The sequence below is a fragment of the Ranitomeya variabilis genome, chromosome 4 (assembly GCF_051348905.1).
Source record: "Ranitomeya variabilis isolate aRanVar5 chromosome 4, aRanVar5.hap1, whole genome shotgun sequence".
NCBI classification, from domain to species: domain Eukaryota; kingdom Metazoa; phylum Chordata; class Amphibia; order Anura; family Dendrobatidae; genus Ranitomeya; species Ranitomeya variabilis.
The window spans coordinates 401,348,657-401,367,879 of NC_135235.1; the positions used below are offsets into that span (position 1 = coordinate 401,348,657).

The following is a 19,223-nucleotide window of genomic DNA, read 5'->3' on the forward strand; positions in this document are numbered from 1 at the left end:
CTCCCGTGCCGAGGCCAGGCTTGTCCGAAGAGTCAAGGCTAACCCAAGGACAACAAGGAAGGAGCTCCGGGAAGATCTCATGGCAGTGGGGACATTGGTTTCAGTCAATACCATAAGTAACGTACTCCACCGCAATGGTCTCCGTTCCAGACGAGCCCGTAAGGTACCTTTACTTTCAAAGCGTCATGTCAAGGCTCGTCTACAGTTTGCTCATGATCACTTGGAGGACTCTGAGACTGTGGTTCAAGGTTCTCTGGTCTGATGAGACCAAGATCGAGATCTTTGGTGCCAACCACACACGTGACGTTTGGAGACTGGATGGCACTGCATACGACCCCAAGAGTACCATCCCTACAGTCAAGCATGATGGTGGCAGCATCATGCTGTGGGGCTGTTTCTCAGCCAAGGGGCCTGGCCATCTGGTCCGCATCCATGGGAAGATGGATAGCACGGCCTACCTGGAGATTTTGGCCAAGAACCTCCGCTCCTCCATCAAGGATCTTAAGATGGGTCGTCATTTCATCTTCCAACAAGACAACGACCCAAAGCACACAGCCAAGAAAACCAAGGCCTGGTTCAAGAGGCAAAAAATCAAGGTGTTGCAGTGGCCTAGTCAGTCTCCTGACCTTAACCCAATTGAAAACTTGTGGAAGGAGCTCAAGATTAAAGTCCACATGAGACACCCAAAGAACCTAGATAACTTGGAGAATATCTGCATGGAGGAGTGGGCCAAGATAACTCCAGAGACCTGTGCCGGCCTGATCAGGTCATATAAAAGTCGATTATTAGCTGTAATTGCAAACAAAGGTTATTCCACAAAATATTAAACCTAGGGGTTGAATAATAATTGACCCACACTTTTATGTTTAAAATTTATAAAAATTTAACTGAGCAACAAAACTTTTTGGTTTGTAAGATTTATGCATCTGTTAATAAATCCTGCTCTTGTTTGAAGTTTGAAGGCTCTAACTTATTTGCATCTTATTAAACCTGCTAAATCTGCAGGGGGTTGAATACTACTTGTAGGCACTGTATGTATGCAACTCAAATACGTCAGTGCCAGCACCTTATAGATCCAAGTCTCCAGTAGGGTTGTGTAATTCCTACATTCTTCTTGGGTTCCCACAACCTTCAGGACAACATGTGGAGTCAGTTTTGTTATCGCTAGCACTTTCTGTTTTGTCTTAAAAGAGCGCTGTCTCCAGCGTTAAAGGAGCAGGGACAGATCAGTAACGTTGCAGCTGTTACCCATCACCAAACACTTACACTCACACAAACATCCACAGGGACCTATATACAAAACACAGAATTCTGTATACACAGTCGTGCACACACCTTTATACAGTTTTATTGAACAATGTTAAAGTGGATAAACACAATCTTATCCATTCCTTCTATATTGCTCTACTTTATGGATGGACGTGGGGCCAAATGTATCAAGACAACAGACATTATGCACACCAGTCTTGATGAGATGTGCACTACAATAAGATGCGCCTATTTCATTAACCCCTTAACGTCCAATGATGGACAGAGTCTGTCATTGGACGCCTCCCCCTGTTTGGTGCGGGCTCTGACGATGAGCCCGCACCTTTTCCGGCACATGACAGCAGATCTGATCAGCTTGTATTTTGCAGGACGAGTTGCAGTTTTGAATGGCACCATGCTCCTTACCATGTATTCTACTGAAACACTGGGAAAAATATTCCAAGTTTGATGAAATGTTGAAAAAAAAAATGCAGTTCCACAGTTGTCTTTTGAGTTTTATTGTTAAAACATTCATTGTGCAGTAAAAATGAACTGGAAGCATAATTGTCCAGGTCAGTCCGATTACAAATATACCAAAGATGCATCATTTTTTTGTTTGTTTGTTTTGTTTCTATTGTAAGGGATGAAATTAAAATTCTGAATATTGTTTAAAAAAAAGCACATTTTGTTTTCGTGTTGCTAGTAATATTTTTATTTTTCTGTTAATGGGGCTAAGTGAGGGCTTGTTTTTTACACAGAGAGTGGACTTTTTTATTGATACCAATATTGTGTTCATAAGATGTTTTGATTGCTTATTACAGTAATTATTGCGCTTTGATTTGTTTTTTCTTTATGGCGTATACTGATCAGGTTAATTCAATATTTTAATAGGACTTTTACAGACATGGAGATACTAAATGTAATTTTCTTTCAATCATTATTTTGAAGTGATTTGATCTCTGATACTATGTACGGCAATAGGACAGTATTGCAATATGTAGGGAAAATTTATTTCTCTTATCGAGCTCCACCTACCGCTGAGCTTCACATAAGGACTGAGATGACCGCGGCAACGAAGCCCCATCTGGCATAGTAGCTCATCGGTCCCTCACAATGGCGTCACATGGGGTCGATGGGTGCTGGGCAACAGTTCACAACCATTTAAATACTTCTGTCAGAGTGACAGCGGCATGTAAATGGTTAACGGTTAACCTGCATCCGGAACTCTGCGCAAGCCGCATTTTTAGAGACAGATGATGGCTATATAATATAGCTGGTATCAGCTGAGTATGAAAGGAGCTCAGCTTCCGTATGCGAGGACACATTTTCAGTATGTGAATACATTGTCCGTTTGTGGGAAGGGGTTAATATGCAGGACTCTCTTAATGAATTTGGCTTATCTTTAAACTTCAGTGAAACACAACATTTAATTCCAGTTTGAAGTACATTTCTGGCATAATTTACAATCCTAGTTCCTCCCACTTTTATAAAAGTTGGGAGGCGTTGGCTGGGAGTGTCTTAAAAAAAAAATGAAAAAGTTGTACAATTTTTGCACAATTTCACGTTTGAAACGTGGCGAAAACACATTAATGGATCAGGTCCTTTAACCCCTTCAAGATCTTTGACGTATAAGTACGTCAAAGGTCATGTCCCTGAGTTTGATGTGTGCTTGCTTGGACCCGTATCTTTCCCAGCAGATGATAGCTGAATTAATCAGCCATCATGTGTCTTTTACAGCCATGGGTGGAGTGGAGCTCTGCCAGTTACTGTTAACCTGTGCCGCTTTCAATCTCTGACAGCGGCATTAAATATGCTGCGGCAGGGTGGTATGTCATTCCACCCATCCAGCGGCTCACCTGTGACGTGGTCACAGGGTGCCAGTGGGTTGACATGACAGTTGGGGGTCCGCTAACGACCATTATGTCATTATGATACTTCTATGAAAACCTGCATTTAGCTGGTGTTCATAGGAGATTGTGATTTTAGCTATACATTGCAGTGCTGATGCACTGCGATCTATAGCACAAGCGATCAGTCTCTACTTCGTCTCTTAGGGAGACTAACAAATACAATAAAAAGTTTAATAAAAAAAGATATATATAATCTCGTATTTTTCGGACTATAAGATGCACCGGACTATAAGGCGCACCCAGGTTTTAGAGGTGGAAAATAGGGAAAAAAATATTTGAAGCAAAAAAATGTGGTAAAATATTTAATAACATACTATTATATGTGGTGTTATTATATATAATAGTATGTTATTATGTTGGAAGCTGCGGAACCAGTGTGGTGTCTGTGAAGTACTATATGAAGATGCTGGAGGGTGAGTATAAGAATGGGGCACAGGGCTGATATTGAAAGCACCACTCCAGCACTGCAATATAGCACTGGAGTGCTGCTTTATGATCTCATGGGAGAACTATAACTCCCAGCATGTCCTGCAGATCCTATGACATGCTGGGAGTTATAGTTCACCAAAGGAGTGGCAGAGTGCTTTATTGTGTTTTGGAAAGACTAACCTCTTAATTGTGGCAGCCAGCATGTGGTGAGGTAAAAGCATCCCATGACTGCACACACAGAGCCCTCCCTCTTGTTGCCTTTCCACAGCACAGGTAATGGAAGCCAGCAGATTCTAGTGTTGGAGTCTGAAGGACCTGTGATGATGTCAAGAAGACGGAGGGCTCTGTGCTGCCATGTGATGCTCCAGCCCGCCCACTTCTGACATCATCACAGGTCCTCCTTGTGCACACTGCACAGCACTCAGCTCCAGCCCAGGAAGGTACCCAGTGATCTCCTCTCCCCTGGACCCTGGTGCTGCTGCCTCCTCCTCCCCCGGACACACAGATCTCCCCAGCAGCTGCAGGAATCAGCGCTGAGGAAACCATGTGTGTCCCTGCTTAAGTGCAGTATTCATTTGCTGCTCCTGGCTCACCGCTCAGCTGATAGGTGGGCGGGGAGTAGCTAATGAATATTCACTGCACTTAATCATCAGGACCACATGGTTTCCCCAGCAGCTGATTCCCGGCAGTGGGGACATTTTTCTGCCTCCTGAAGTGGGATAACATTGCGATCCCACCCGCTGCTGCCCCCCTCCCCACATGCTACATCCCTACCATAAGACGCACCCACACTTTCCTCCCAAATTTGGAGGAAAAAAAGTGCGTCTTATGGTCAGAAAAATACGGTGTGTATATATATATATATATATACATACTGTAGGGATTGGCTCAGGTGAGCAATGGTAGGGCCGCAGTAATGAGGCAACACACAGGCTTTCAGTCCAAACTTCAGTGGTTTATTGTCACTTTAAACAGTCCATGACAGAAAGTAAGAGAAAAAACCAAACATACTCCAGCTTGGAGAACCACTGGTCTCAGACTCACCCTTACACAGGACGGGCTTAACTAAGCGGCTGCCGGGTCAGCGGCTTCCGCCAGGTGCCATTTCCAGGGTTGCTAACAGTCATATCACGAACCTTTGTGACATGTGTGGGAGAGAAAAACCGTTCAGGCTCCTTCCAGCCTAATTCCATCCCCAGAATAACATGTGCCAAACAAAAGAAACTCCATTACATAGTCTATAGCCACACCCACAGGTGAGGTACCCATCACATGGGCTGATCACATGACCGTGACATCACTGCAGGTCCTCAACCTTAGGAAAATAACAGGCCAAAACTTATCCTGCTGGGAGAAACATATCTTCCGTCCAGCACTACACCTCTTACTGCACCACAATATATATATATATATATATATATATATATATATATATATATATATATATATATATGACACAAGTTCAAATCACCCACCTATTGCCCCATCAAAAGTAAAAGAATTGAAATATATATATATATATATATTTATATATATAATATATATTATAGTAACGTGAGTAAAATCAAAATGCCAGAATTGCAATTGTTTTTTTTCTCTGCCGCAACATTGCAATGAAATGTAATGAGGGACCTTTTGGGGGTAGATGTGATGTTTTGATCACCTCTTTTTACATTTTATTGCACTGTTAAGTAAAAATACAGTAAAAATTTGTTCTTAAAAATATGAAAAAAATAAAACAAAGTTCAAATCGCCTCGCTTTTTCCCCATTAAAAATGTTCAATTAAACATATGTATACATGTAGCGCTGTGTTTGTAAAAGTCCATTCTATCAAAATATAAAATGAATCCGATCGGTAAACATAATGAGAAAAAGTTGAAACCCCAGAATTATATTTTTTGGGCTGCCATAGCTCCAAGAGTGTTCACGAAGGTCATGGCAGAGGTGATGGACCACATAAGAGAACAGAACATCTTAATAGTCCTTTATCTGGACCATCTCTTGGTGTTGGGCGTCTCCTTCAACCACTGCAAACAACAATTGGATGCGGTCATGAGGTCCCTGATGAGTCTAGGGTGGATGTTGAATTTACCCAAATCCAAAATTGTACCGAGTCAGGTACAGGAATACTTGGGGATAATTCTAGACTCGAACGAGCAAAAATGTCATCTCCCTCCAGGGAAGATCCAGAACATGATACAAATGGTATCACATCTGAGGGACTCCCCGGTTACTACCCTGAGAAAGGCAATGTCCCTGCTGGGATCAATGACAGCCTGCATCCTGGCTGTGCAATGGGCCCAAACCCATACTCGGGACCTACAGTGGGAAATCTTAGACTCAGGCGCTTTCCTAAACGGGAATTTAGAGGGGCAGTTAAATATCTCGTCAAAAACGGTACACTCCTTAGCATGGTGGGTGGAGTCAGCCACTTTAACCAGAGGGTCCCCTGGATATGGCCAACACCAAAGATCCTGACCACAGACGCAAGTCCCTGGGGGTGGGGGGCACATCTAAAAGATCAGGTAGCTCAGGGTCCTTGGTCTCAAGATAAAAAATCAGCCTCCTCGAATATGAAATAATTACTAGCAGTAAAACTAGCTCTCATCCACTTTCTGGGGTCTCTTCGCTCTCACCACGTAAGGGTGTTCTCGGACAACCAGGTAGTAGTGGCATATTTGAACCACCAAGGGGGCACCAGATCTCGAGCGTTAATGGAGGTAGCAAAATCCATCCTTCATCTAGCAGAGCACAATCTAAAACCTCTGACAGCCCTACATTTAAAAGGCTCAGAAAATCGAACGGTGGATTACCTAAGTCGGACACGTCTAAAACAATAAAACAAGGGGAATGGGAATTAAACCAGTCAGTATTTAACCAGATTGTAAAGCTCTGGGGGCAACCAGAGATACTTATTTGCGAACAGTCAGAATCGGAAAATAGAAACCTTCTGTTCAATCGACCCTTGGGGGGGCCCGGTAGCTCTAGATGCCTTCACAATACCCTGGAATTATCATCTTGCGTATGCTTTTCCACCAATAGCCCTAATTCCCTTAGTATTAAGGAAGATTCGGGAAGACAAAGCAAGGGTGATTGTATTAGCGCCCTTCTGGCCTCGGAGAATATGGTTCTCATGGCTGAGTATGATGTCTATCTCAGACCCATGGGTCCCGGACATTTCAGACTTTTTGTGCCAAGGACCAGTTTATCACCCACACTTAGAAAATTTACACATGACAGCTTTGCTTTTGAGAGGGAACTCCTAACCAGTAGGGGGTTTTCTTCAAACGTATCAACTCTCCTACAGAGTAGAAAACCGGTAACCACTAAAGCATATGGGAAGGTATGGAGAAAATTAATTTCAGTGTCCGGTTCTGACTTGACGGGGGAAATTCCAATAAACAAAATCCTAGAGTTTTTGCAGAAAGGGTTGGAGCAGGGTCTGTCCACTAGCACCTTAAAAGTCCAGGTGGCTGCCTTGGGAGCATTGTACTTTTATGACTTAGCCAAAAATCGTTGGATAGCAAGATTCATTAGATCCTCAAGTCGATCCAGGTCTATCTCCCTCCATACTACTCCTCCCTGGGACCTAAACTTAGTCCTGAAAGCTCTAACTAAAACCCCTTTTAAGCCCCTACCTGAAGTTCCTTTAAAAAATCTTATCCCTTAAGACCTCCCTTTTAGTAGGTTTAACTTCAGCCCGTCGTGTTAGTGATATGCAAGCCTTATCAGCGTACCCCCCCCTTGACGCAAATACTTGATGATAGGGTCATTCTTAGAACCGACCCAGCTTACCTCCCGAAAGTTGCATCACAGTTCCATAGAACCCAGGAAATCTCTCTACCTTCCTTTTGCCCCGATCCCAAAACTGAAGGGGAAAAACTGTTACATACCTTAGATGTAAGGAGATGCCTGGTTCAATACTTAATAGCTACTAGGGAGTGTACGAAGGATAGGGCTCTGTTTGTCTGCTTCCAGGGTCCACGGAAGGGACAAAAAGCATCAAAGGCCACACTGGCAAGATGGATAAGAGACGCCATCACCCTATCCTACTCCTCCTGTGGAACAGCCGTCCCAGAGGGGATAAGAGCCCATTCAACGAGAGCGGTGGCATCATCATGGGCGGAGAGAGCCGGCGCTTCAATAGAGCAGATACGTAGAGCCGCCACTTGGTCTCCTCCCTCTACATTCTTTTAAGCATTACCATCTGGACCTATCCTCTTCGTCAGACCTTACCTTTGGGAAAAGGGTCCTGGAAGCAGTGGTCCCCCCCCTAATGTATAATCTATTTCAATCTCTCCGTGGTGCCGTCAAAGGGAAAAGAGAAAATCGTAGATACTTACCGATAACGGTATTTCTCTGATCCCATGAGGGCACCCGTACATTCCCTCCCTTCACACATAGGTGTGCACGCTAGAATTAGTTAATTATTGATAAATTAGCCACGTGGTGCCTCTTCTAAGTCTAAGTTGAGTAATTTTTTGTTTGCATAATCATTTGAGTTACAGCTGAAAGTTCTGTATAATGTTCTGTAAACCAACTGATGTGGGAGAGAGGTACCGCCTTTTTCACCTGTAGGTTTCCTGTCCCTGAGGGTGGATCCCTCTCTCTCCGTGGTGCCGTCGTGGGATCAGAGAAATACGGTTATCGGTAAGAAACTACGATTTTTTCAGGCACAGCAACACTGCAAAAATTGCAATAATAGGTGATCAAAACATCATATCTACCCCAAAATTGTATCAATAGAAACGTCGGCTTGGGGTGCAAAAAAAGCCCACACACAGCCCCATTGACCAAAAATGAAAATGGCGGCACAAACAAAAATTGTTTTCACCACTGAAATGAAAAAAAACAAACAAACAACTATACATGTTTGGTATCCAAGTAATCATACTGATTTGGAGAATCATATTGCTAGGTCATTTTTACCGTATGGTGAACATAGTAAATATAGAAAAATAAACTATGGTAGAATTGCACTTTTTTTGTAATTTCACCACACTTGGAATTTTTCTTTCCTGCTTTCTAGTACATCATATGACAAAATGAATGATACCATTCAAAAGTACAACTCGTCCCAGAAAAAAACAAGCCCTCGTATGGCTATTTCGACAGAAAAATAAAAAAGATATGGCTATTGGAAGAAGAGGAAAAATGAAAATGCTATTTTTGTATCTAAGCCACAAATTCCGTTATATTTTAGGTGAAATATTGTGCTGCGTGGAGATTTTTCTTTTGTTCCATGTCCTTAACTGAACCAGGCAGGCCCCACTGTAGTTTTTCATTTGTAATCTTTTGTTTCTCCTTTCTCACAGGCTGTAGCAGTTCAGACTCTTCCCGGAGCAATTTTCAGCAAACAATCTTTTACAAGACAGAGGCCTTCTTGATTGACCCTCCAAAAATGGAAGTATGCAAAGAGCTGATGACAGAAAGGGTACTAAACCTTTCCTTGAACATGATCTACCTGCTTACCAGAGAGGTGAGGGATTGCGCGACTTGTCACTGGACCTTTTGGCTTCTTTTCCACATTTACTGTAATTGTTTGTGCAGTTCAGCCAGATACGGGAGTGAATATGAATGAAAAGCCTGATAGACTAGAAAGAGCTAATATCACTCCTCTTTACTTTCATTTAATTCCTGTATTTGGTAAGAAAAAAAAGCATCAACAAGTGTACTGTTAAGATTCCCACCCGAAATACAATAATGTCCATAAATTCTCAAATCAGAAAAATGTCAACATCTTTGTAAGCAAGAGAAATATTAAACAAACGTTGACCATGGCTTCCAACTTTCAGTTCCCTAGTCTACGGAAAATGTTATATTTGAGTTAAAAATCCTTTTTGGAAAAAAGTTGTGATGTGGAATAGAAAGAAAAGTGACTCTGCCAATGTATTCCGAGTATCGTTTTTTACAGCGCTAACTTTATTGTGCAGGTGAGTGTGATTACACAGTTACTAAACCTGTATAGGATATATATATAGCAAAAATTAACAGACCACTGCAAAATGTTCAGTATGTCTGATTTTTCTCTTTAATAATAACACAAAACTGCATGAGATTTTCATGACCGTGTAAGGTGACTGGAAGAAGTGAAGAAGTAAAATAGTGTGAAATAAAAAAATTCTTTATTAAATAACAAGGATAAAATGTTAACATTAAATTTAAAAAGACAGGGGGATGAAAGAGACCTCCAGAGGAATTTCAGGATGAGGGGCACAGCAGACCACCATGTGGGTGAAAATATTTTAAAGCACCACCTGCTGAAAGCAAATTGAATCACTATAGCCTGCTAATGACAAGTTAGATTTCTGAACCAACAAAAAGATGTAAGGTTTAGTAGCGCCCAGTGAAGGGGAATCCAAAAGTCCGAATAATCAGATTAACCCCTTAGTGACAGAGCCAATTTGGTACTTAATGACCGAGCCAATTTTTACAATTCTGACCAGTGTCACTTTAAGAGGTTATAACTCTGGAACGCTTTATCGGATCCCGCTGATTCTGAGATTGTTTTTTCGTGACATATTGTACTTCAAGTTAGTGGTAACATTCCTTCGATATTAATTGCGATTATTTATGAAAAAAATGGAAATATGGCGAAAATTTTTAAAATTTTGCAATTTTCAAACTTTGTATTTTTATGCCCTTAAATCAGAGAGATATGTCACAAAAAATAGTTCATAAATAACATTTCCCACATGTCTACTTTACATCAGCACAATTTTGGAAACAATTTTTTTTTTTGTTTGGGAGTTATAAGGGTTAAAAGTTGACCAGCAATTTCTCATTTTTACAACACCATGTTTTTTTTAGGGACCACATCACCTTTGAAGTCATTTTGAGGGGTCTATATGATAGAAAATAACCAAGTGTGACACCATTCTAAAAACTGCACCCCTCAAGCTGCTCAAACCCACATTCAAGAAGTTTATTAACCCTTTACGTACTTCACAGGAACTGAAACAATGTGGAAGAAAAAAATGAACATTTAACTTTTTTTTGCAAACATTTTACTTCAGAACCATTTTTTTTAATTTTCACAAGTGTAAAAACAGAAATTTAACCACAAATTTTGTTGTGCAATTTTTCCTGAGTACGCCGATACCCCATATGTGGAGGTAAACCACTGTTTGGGCGCACCGCAGAGCTTGGAAGTGAAGGAGCACCGTTTGACTGTTTCAATGCAGAATTGGCTGGAATTGAGATCGGACGCCATGTCGCGTTTGGAGAGCCCCTAATGTGCCTAAACAGTGGAAACCCCCCACAAGTGACACCATTTTGGAAACTAGACCCCTTAAGGAACTTATCTAGATGTGTGGTGAGCACTTTGAACCCCCAAGTGCTTCACAGAAGTTTATAACGTAGAGCCGTGAAAATAAAAAATCACATTTTTTCTACAAAAATGATCTTTTTGCCCCCAAATTTTTATTTTCACAAGGGTAACAGGAAAAATTAGACCACAAAAGTTGTTGTGCAATTTCTCCTGAGTACGTCGATACCCCATATGTGGGGTTAAACCACTGTTTGGGCGCACCGCAGAGCTTGGAAGAGAAGGAGTGTCGTTTTACTTTTTCAATGTAGAATTGGCTGGAATTGAGATCGGACGCCATGTCACGTTTGGAGAGCCGCTGATGTGCCTAAACAGTGGAGACCCCCCACAAATGACACCATTTTGGAAACTAGACCCCTTAAGGAACTTATCTAGATGTGTGGTGAGCACTTTAAACCCCCAGGTGCTTCACAGAAGTTTATAACGTAGAGCCGTGAAAATAAAAAAATCGCATTTTTTCTACAAAAATGATCTTTTTGCCTCCAATTTTTTATTTTACCAAGGGTAACAGGAGAAAATGGACCCCAGAAGTTGTTGTACAATTTGTCTTGAGTACGCCGACACCCCATATGTGGGGGTAAACCACTGTTTGGGCGCATGGCTGAGCTCGGAAGCAAAGGAGCGCCATTTGACTTTTCAATGCAAAATTGACTGGAATTGAGATCGGACGCCATGTCGCGTTTGGAGAGCCCCTGATGTGCCTAAACAGTAGAAACCCCCCAAAAGTGACCCCATTTTGGAAACTAGACCCCCCCATGGAATTTATCTAGATGTGTAGTGAGAACTTTGAATGCCCAAGTGCATCACAGAAGTTTATAATGCAGAGTCGTGAAAATAAAAAATATATATTTTTTTAACAATAAAGATTTTTTAGCCCCCAAGTTTTTATTTTCACAAGGGTAAAAAGAGAAATTGGACCCCAAAAGTTGTTGTCCAATTTGTCCTGAGTATGCTGGTACCCCATATGTGGGGGTAAACCACTGTTTGGGCGCACGGCAGAGCTCGGAAGGGAAGGAGCGCCATTTTGGAATGCAGACTTTGATAGAATTGTCTGCGGGCGTTATGTTGCGTTTGCAGACCCTTAATGTACCTAAACAGTAGAAACCCCCAACAAGTGACCCCATTTTGGAAAATAGACCCCCCAAGGAACTTATCTAGATATGTGGTGAGAACTTTGAATGCCCAAGTGCTTCACAGAAGTTTATAATGCAGAGTAGTGAAAATAAAAAAAATTTTTTTTTCCCCACAAAAAAAAATTTTTTAGCCCCCAAATTTTTATTTTCACAAGGGTAACAAGAGAAATTGGACCCCAAAAGTTGCTGTCCAATTTGTCCTGAGTATGCTGGTACCCCATATGTGGGGGTAAACCACTGTTTTGGCACACGGCAGAGCTCGGAAGAGAAGGAGCGCCATTTTGGAATTCAGACTTTGATAGAATTGTCTGTGGGTGTTATGTTGTGTTTGCAGAGCCCCTGATGTACCTAAACAGTAGAAACCCCCCAAAAGTGACCAAATTTTGGAAACTAGACCCCCTAAGGAACTTATCTAGATATGTGGTGAGAACTTTCAATGCTCAAGTGCTTCACATAAGTTTATAATGCAGAGTAGCGAAAATAAAAAAATATTTTTTTTTCCCACAAAAAAGATTTTTAGCCCCCAAGTTTTTATTTTCACAAGGGTAACAGGAGAAATTGGACCACAAAAGTTGTTGTCCAATTTATCCCGAGTACGCTGATGCCCCATATGTGGGGGTAAACCACTGTTTGGGCGCACGGCAGAGCTCAGAAGGAAGGGAGCACCATTTGACTTTTTTAGCGCAAAATTGGCTGTCGTGTTTGGAGACCCCCTGATGTACCTAAACAGTGGAAACCCCCAAATTATAACTCCAACCCTAACTCCAACACACCCCTAACCCTAATCTCAACCCGATCCATAATCCTAATCACAACACTAACGATAATCACAACCCTAACCCCAAAACAGCCCTAATCTCAACCCTAACCATAACCCTAATCAAAACCCTAAATTCAACACACCCCTAACCCTAATCCCAACCCTAACCCTAATCCCAACCCTAATCCCAAACGTAACACTAATCCCAACCCTAATCCCAACCCTAACCCTAACTTTAGCCCCAACCCTAACCATAACTTTAGCCCCCGTCGTCACAAAAAAAGTTCAATGTAACCTTTTTTTTGTACGTCGCGTCCGCCATTTCCGCGCATGCGTGGCCGTAACTCTGCCCCCTCCTCCCCAGGACATAGACTGGGCCAGCGGATGCATTGAAAAACTGCATCCGCTGCCCACGTTGTGCACAATTTTCACAACGTACGTCGGGCCGACGCATTGCGACCGCCCCGTACCGACGCAAGTGTGAAAGAAGCCTAAGGCTACTTTCACACTAGCGTCGTACTCGGCCCATTGCAGTGTGTCGGGCCGACGTACCGACGCTAGCGTTGTAAGCGCCGCACAACGGGTGCAGCGGATGCTGTTTTTTCAACGCATCCGCTGCCCCATTGTGAGGTGCGGGGAGGCGGGGGCGGACTTCCGGCCACGCATGCGCGGTCGGAAATGGCGGACGCGTCGCACAAAAAAGTTACATGTAGCTTTTTTTGTGCCGACGGTCCGCCAAAGCACGACGCGTCCGTCGCACGACGGATGCGACATGTGGCAATCCGTCGCAATGCGTCGCTAATGCAAGCCAATGGAGAAAAAACGCATCCTGCAAGCACTTTTGCAGGATGCGTTTTTTCTCCAACGACGCATTGCGACGGAAGCCAAAAAACGCTAGTGTGAAAGTAGCCTAACCCTAACCCTAGCCCTAACCCTAACCCTAAATTTAGCCCCAACCCTAACTCTAACCCTAACCCTAACTCTAACCCTAACCCTAACCCTAATTTTATCCCCAACTCGTCTTCTCCTGCCGGCCGGCAGATGGCAGCAGATGGCGGGCGCACTGCGCATGCGCCCGCCATGATGAAAAAGCCGGCTGGCAGGAGAAGACAGAAGAGGACCCAGGGACACCGGGTGAGTATGTTAGGGTCCCCAAATCCCCCTATTTCTCTGTCCTCTGATGTGCGATCACATCAGAGGACAGAGAATTACAGATCGATCGTTTTTTGTTTTTTTTTGCGGTCGCCGGTAAACTGTTAATTACCGGCGATCGCAAAACAGGGGTCGGTGCAAACCGACCCCGATCATGTTCTTTGGGGTCTCTACCCCCGGCAGCCGAGACCCCAAAGATCTTCCGGGTGCCGGGCGGCGGGCGCACTGCGCGTGCGCCCGCCATTTTTTCCCGGAAAAAAGATGGCGGCGCCCATCGGGAGCCACGAGGAGCACCGGGGGAGGTAGGTAAGTATCGGGGGGCTATTGGGGGCCATCGGGGACCACATTTCTCTGTCCTCCGATGTGCGATCACATCGGAGGACAGAGAAATTAAACGGCAAATCGCGTTTTTTTTTTTTTGTTGTTGCGACCGCCGGTAAACGGTTAATTACCGGCAATTGCAACTCGGGGGTCGGTAAAAAACCCCCGAATCATGTTCTCTGGGGTCTCGGCTACCCTCGGCAACCGAGACCCCAGAGAAAATCCGACTCTGGGGGGCGCTATTCACTTTTTCCACAGCGCCGTTAATTAACGGCGCTGTGGTTTAAGTACCCTTAGCGGCCGCCGTTAAAAGGCGTATCGGCGGTCGTTAAGGGGTTAAATAAGTTGCGGCCAGATCCAATTCAGTTATGACAATGCACACAATAGAGAAAAAAAAACGGTAAAAATAAATGAATATTACCTGGAACAAATGTATGTTGGTAGAGTGCTGCGGTGTGGTGCAGGGAGAAGGGGGGGTACTGCGTGCCGCTTCCTGCGCCCGACAAGCGCCGTTTCGCTGATGCTTCTTCTTAATGGGGCGGTGTTTTTTCTCTTTGTAGGAATATTTTTGAGTAAAATGTAAATTGTTCTTTTATTCTATAAACTACTGACATGTCTCTGAAGTTCCAAGCAATAAATTTAGTATTTATTTTCTGAAAATGAGAAATGGTCAAAATAACAAAAAAAAAATATCCATTGCTTGCAGATCTCAAATAATGCAAAAAATCCCAACAAGTTCATAATCATTTAAAAACAATAATACTATTGTTTTAACTCAGGAAGAGTTCAGAAATCAATATTTTGTGGAATAACCATGATTTTTAGTCACAGCTTTCATGTGTCTTGGCATGCTATCCACCAGTCTTTCACACCGCTTTTCGGTGACCTTATGCTACTCCTGGTACAAAAATGTAAGCAGTTCTTTTTTGTTTGATGGCTTGTGACTATCCATCATCCTCTTGATTACATTCCAGAGGTTTTCAATGGGGTTCAGGTCTGGGGATTGGGCTGCACATCACAGGGATTTGGTGTGGTGGTCCTTCATCCACACCTTGATTGACCTAGCTGTGTGGCATGGCACATTGTCCTGCTGGAAAAACCAGTCCTCAGAGTTGGGTAACATTGCCTGAGCAGAAGGAATCAACTGTTTTTTCCAGGATAACCTTGTATGCAGCTTGATTCATATGTCCTTTACAAAAAACAACCTGCCCAATTTCAGCCTTGCTGAAGCATCTTCAGATCATCACCGATACTCCACCAAATTTCACAGTGGGTGCAAGACACTGTGGCTTGTACGTCTCTCCAGGTCTCCGTCTAACCATTAGACGACCAGGTGTTGATCAGAGGATTTTTCGCAATCTGAGACGGATCCGTTATTTTCAATATTTGACGGATTGCGACTGATGGCAAAAATCTGATGTGTGAAAGCAGCCTAAAGGGATTCTCCGAAAGGAGTATGGAGTTAAGTAACACTGTGAAATGTTAAAAAGTGATTGTTTGATGATACATTACACTCCAAATACTTCTGCCTGCACTTGATTGTTCTGTTAAGGATAACCCTACTATTAAGAGCTTGGATGCTGTAGTTGTTATTGACGGCGGCATTTAAGGGGTTGAAGGTAAGCAACTACAAGTGGGTGTCAGCTGTAGAACACCGCCGTCACCTGCCGCATATGGAGAACCACTACATTTGTTCAATACCTTCCTAGATTATGATTTTACAACTACTATCTCTCCATTCACAGAATTTTGAAGTAGTTAAAAAGACACCCAGTGAATGTTTGAGCCTTGTGTCAGGAGAATGGAGCCAAACCTCAGGCCCAATCACAGAACCACCATCTTGCGTAATAATACATGAAAGAAATGAGCAGATCCTAGAAGTTGCCTACAAAATAATTGAGCTACTGACTGGAGAGGTGAGCTTTACTCGGAGTTCTGGGACGGCATACAGCAGCATTCATTTCTGAATGATGACTAGTAATGAGTGAGTATACTCGTTGCTCGGGTTTTCCCAAGCAAGCTCGGGTGGTCTCCGAGTATTTGTGAGTGCTCGGAGATTTAGTTTTCCTTGCTGCAGCTGCATGATTTGCGGCTACTAGACAGCTTGATTACATGTGGAGATTCCATAGCAACCAGGCAACCCCCACATGTACTCAGCCTGGCTAGTAGCTGTAAATCATGCAGCTGCGTCAACAAAAACTAAATCTCCGAGCACTCACAAATACTCAGAGACCACCCGAGCAACGAGTATACTCTCTCATCATTACTGATGACTATATTATCTTGTTTCAGGTTCCTTTAAGGTGTGAAGATATTGCTGTCAGTTTTTCTGTGGATGAGTGGGAGTTTTTGGTAGGACACAAAGATGCATACAAGTATGTTATGCTGAACTGTTCTTCTACATCATCTGGTAAGAAGAGGCTTTAATTTATTGTGAAAGGTCATCCATATGCTTCCATTATTTGATCACCCATGGAAAGGATTTATTCAATCACTTTATATATTCTGCAGATGAATCCAGTAAAATTAATTTACCAGATATATATCCAGGCGATCTGCATTTCCAGAACTGTCCAGAAGAAAATTCCTTTGTCCCACAGGACCTTCAGGTAGATGGAGCACGGTTATCATTATAAAATGCATATGATCTCTCTAAAAGTTAATAATTCCTACTACTGATTTTACTTTGATACTTTAAAAAAGTCTTAAACTTTGTATATAATTTGATGTTACTTTCTCCGCATCTTGGATCAGGATGAAGATATAATTGATCTTAAAGTTGAAATCATAGAGCGAGAAGAAGATATCTATATCCGATGTGATCAACTGTCCATGGATGAGGGATTTCCTACAGATATTAGCACTCGTAAGTAATACCTTCTAAATGCAGAATAGACTAAAGCACAGTGGTAGACAATTAATTTCCTCAAGGGACCACATGAGAGACTGGGACTGTCGTGGGGGGCCGAACCAATAGGCTGAAATTAATTCTGCTCAATATTAATATTAACTTATTAGTTACAATTTTATTATTACAATTAATATAAAATAATTTAATATTGATCCAGATTAAATTTACTGAAACCCCCACACACAGCCCCCCCTATATACAGTAAGATCCCACACACAGCCTTCCTATATAGAGTATAATGCCACACACAGCCCCCGATATAAAGTATAAGCTCACTTATTGTCCAACTATATAGAGTATGAGCCCCACATATCTCCTCTATATACGGACACACATGCCACGTGTGTGTGTGTGTGTGTGTGTGTGTGTGTGTGTGTGTATATATACATACATACATACATACATACATACATACATACATACATACATCCAGACCATGAATTAACACATGTGGAATTATATACTTAACAAAAAAGTGTGAGACTGAAATTATATCTTATATTCTAGGTTCTTCAAAGTAGCCACCTTTTGCTTTGATGACTGCTTTGCACTCTTGGCATTCCCTTGATGAGCTTCAAGAGGTAGTCACAGGAAATGGTTTTCACTTCACAGGTGTGCCCTGTCAGGTTTAATAAGTGGGATTTCTTGCCTTATAAATGGGGTTGGGACCATCAGTAGTGTTGTGCAGAAGACTGGTGGATACACAGCTGATAGTCCTACTAAATAGACTGTTAGCTGCTTTTTTCTTGCCACAATACAAATTCTAAGTAAAGAAAAACGAGTGGCCATCATTACTTTAAGAAATGAAGGTCAGTCAGTCCAAAAAATTGGGCAAACTTTGAAAGTGTCCCCAAGTGCAGTTGCAAAAACCATCAAGCGCTACAAAGAAACTGGCTCACATGAGGACCGCCACAGGAAAGGAAGACCAAGAGTCACCTCTGCTTCTGAGGATAAGTTTATCCGAGTCAACTGCCTCAGAAATCGCAGGTTAATTGCAGCTCAGATTAGAGACCAGGTCAATGCCACACAGAGTTCTAGCAGCAGACACATCTCTACAACAACTGTTAAGAGGAGACTTTGTGCAGCAGGCCTTCATGGTAAAATAGCTGCTAGGAAACCACTGCTAAGGACAGGCAACCAGCAGAGGAGACTTGTTTGTGCTAAAGAACACAAGGAAAGGACATTAGACCAGTGGAAATCTGTGCTTTGGTCTGATGAGTCCAAATTTGAGATCTTTGGTTCCAACCACCGTGTCTTTGTGCGACAAAATGTGAACGGATGGACTCAACATGCCTGGTTCCCACTGTGAAGCATGGAGGAGGAGGTGTGGGGGTGCTTTGCTGGTGACACTGTTGGGGATTTATTCAAAATTGAAGGCATATTAAACCAGCATGGCTACCACAGCATCTTGCAGCGGCATGCTATTCCATCCGGTTTGCGTTTAGTTGGACCATCATTTATTTTTCAACAGGACAATGACCCCAAACACACCTCCAGGCTGTGTAACGGCTATTTGACCAAGAAGGAGAGTGATGGGGTGCTACGCCAGATGACCTGGCCTCCACAGTCACCAGACCTGAACCCAATCGAGATGGTTTGGGGTGAGCTGAACCGCAGAGTGAAGGCAAAAGGGCCAACAAGTGCTAAGCATCTCTGGGAACTCCATCAAGATTGTTGGAAGCCTATCCCCGGTGACTACCTCTTGAAGCTTATCAAGAGAATGCCAAGAGTGTGCAAAGCGGTCATCAAAGCAAAAGGTGGCTACTTTGAAGAACCTGGAATATAAGACATAACTTCAGTTGTTTCACATTTTTTTGTTAAGTATATAATTCCACATGTGTTAATTCATAGTTTTGATGCCTTCAGCGTGAATGTACAATTTTCATAGTCATGAAAATACAGAAAGATCTTTAAATGAGAAGGTGTCCAAACTTTTGGTCTGTACTGTATATTTTAATTTTTTACATTTTAAAAATTACAAAAAGGAAAATGGGCCAGTGCGAAAGTTTGGTTACCCTGCATGGTTAGCAC

The 19,223-nt window shown here is 42.7% G+C and overlaps 1 protein-coding gene across 2 annotated transcripts in view; it reads left to right on the forward strand.

The window, feature by feature from the left end:
* Positions 1-19,223, forward strand: part of LOC143764901 (uncharacterized) — a 50,602-nt gene that overhangs the window by 22,365 nt on the left and 9,014 nt on the right. For both annotated transcript variants that reach the window (XM_077250991.1, XM_077250990.1), the window contains exons 5-9: positions 8,904-9,067; positions 16,027-16,197; positions 16,574-16,691; positions 16,793-16,890; positions 17,036-17,147. In XM_077250991.1, the coding sequence (XP_077107106.1) occupies positions 8,904-9,067; positions 16,027-16,197; positions 16,574-16,691; positions 16,793-16,890; positions 17,036-17,147 (663 nt within the window). The remainder of the gene's footprint in view (positions 1-8,903; positions 9,068-16,026; positions 16,198-16,573; positions 16,692-16,792; positions 16,891-17,035; positions 17,148-19,223) is intronic.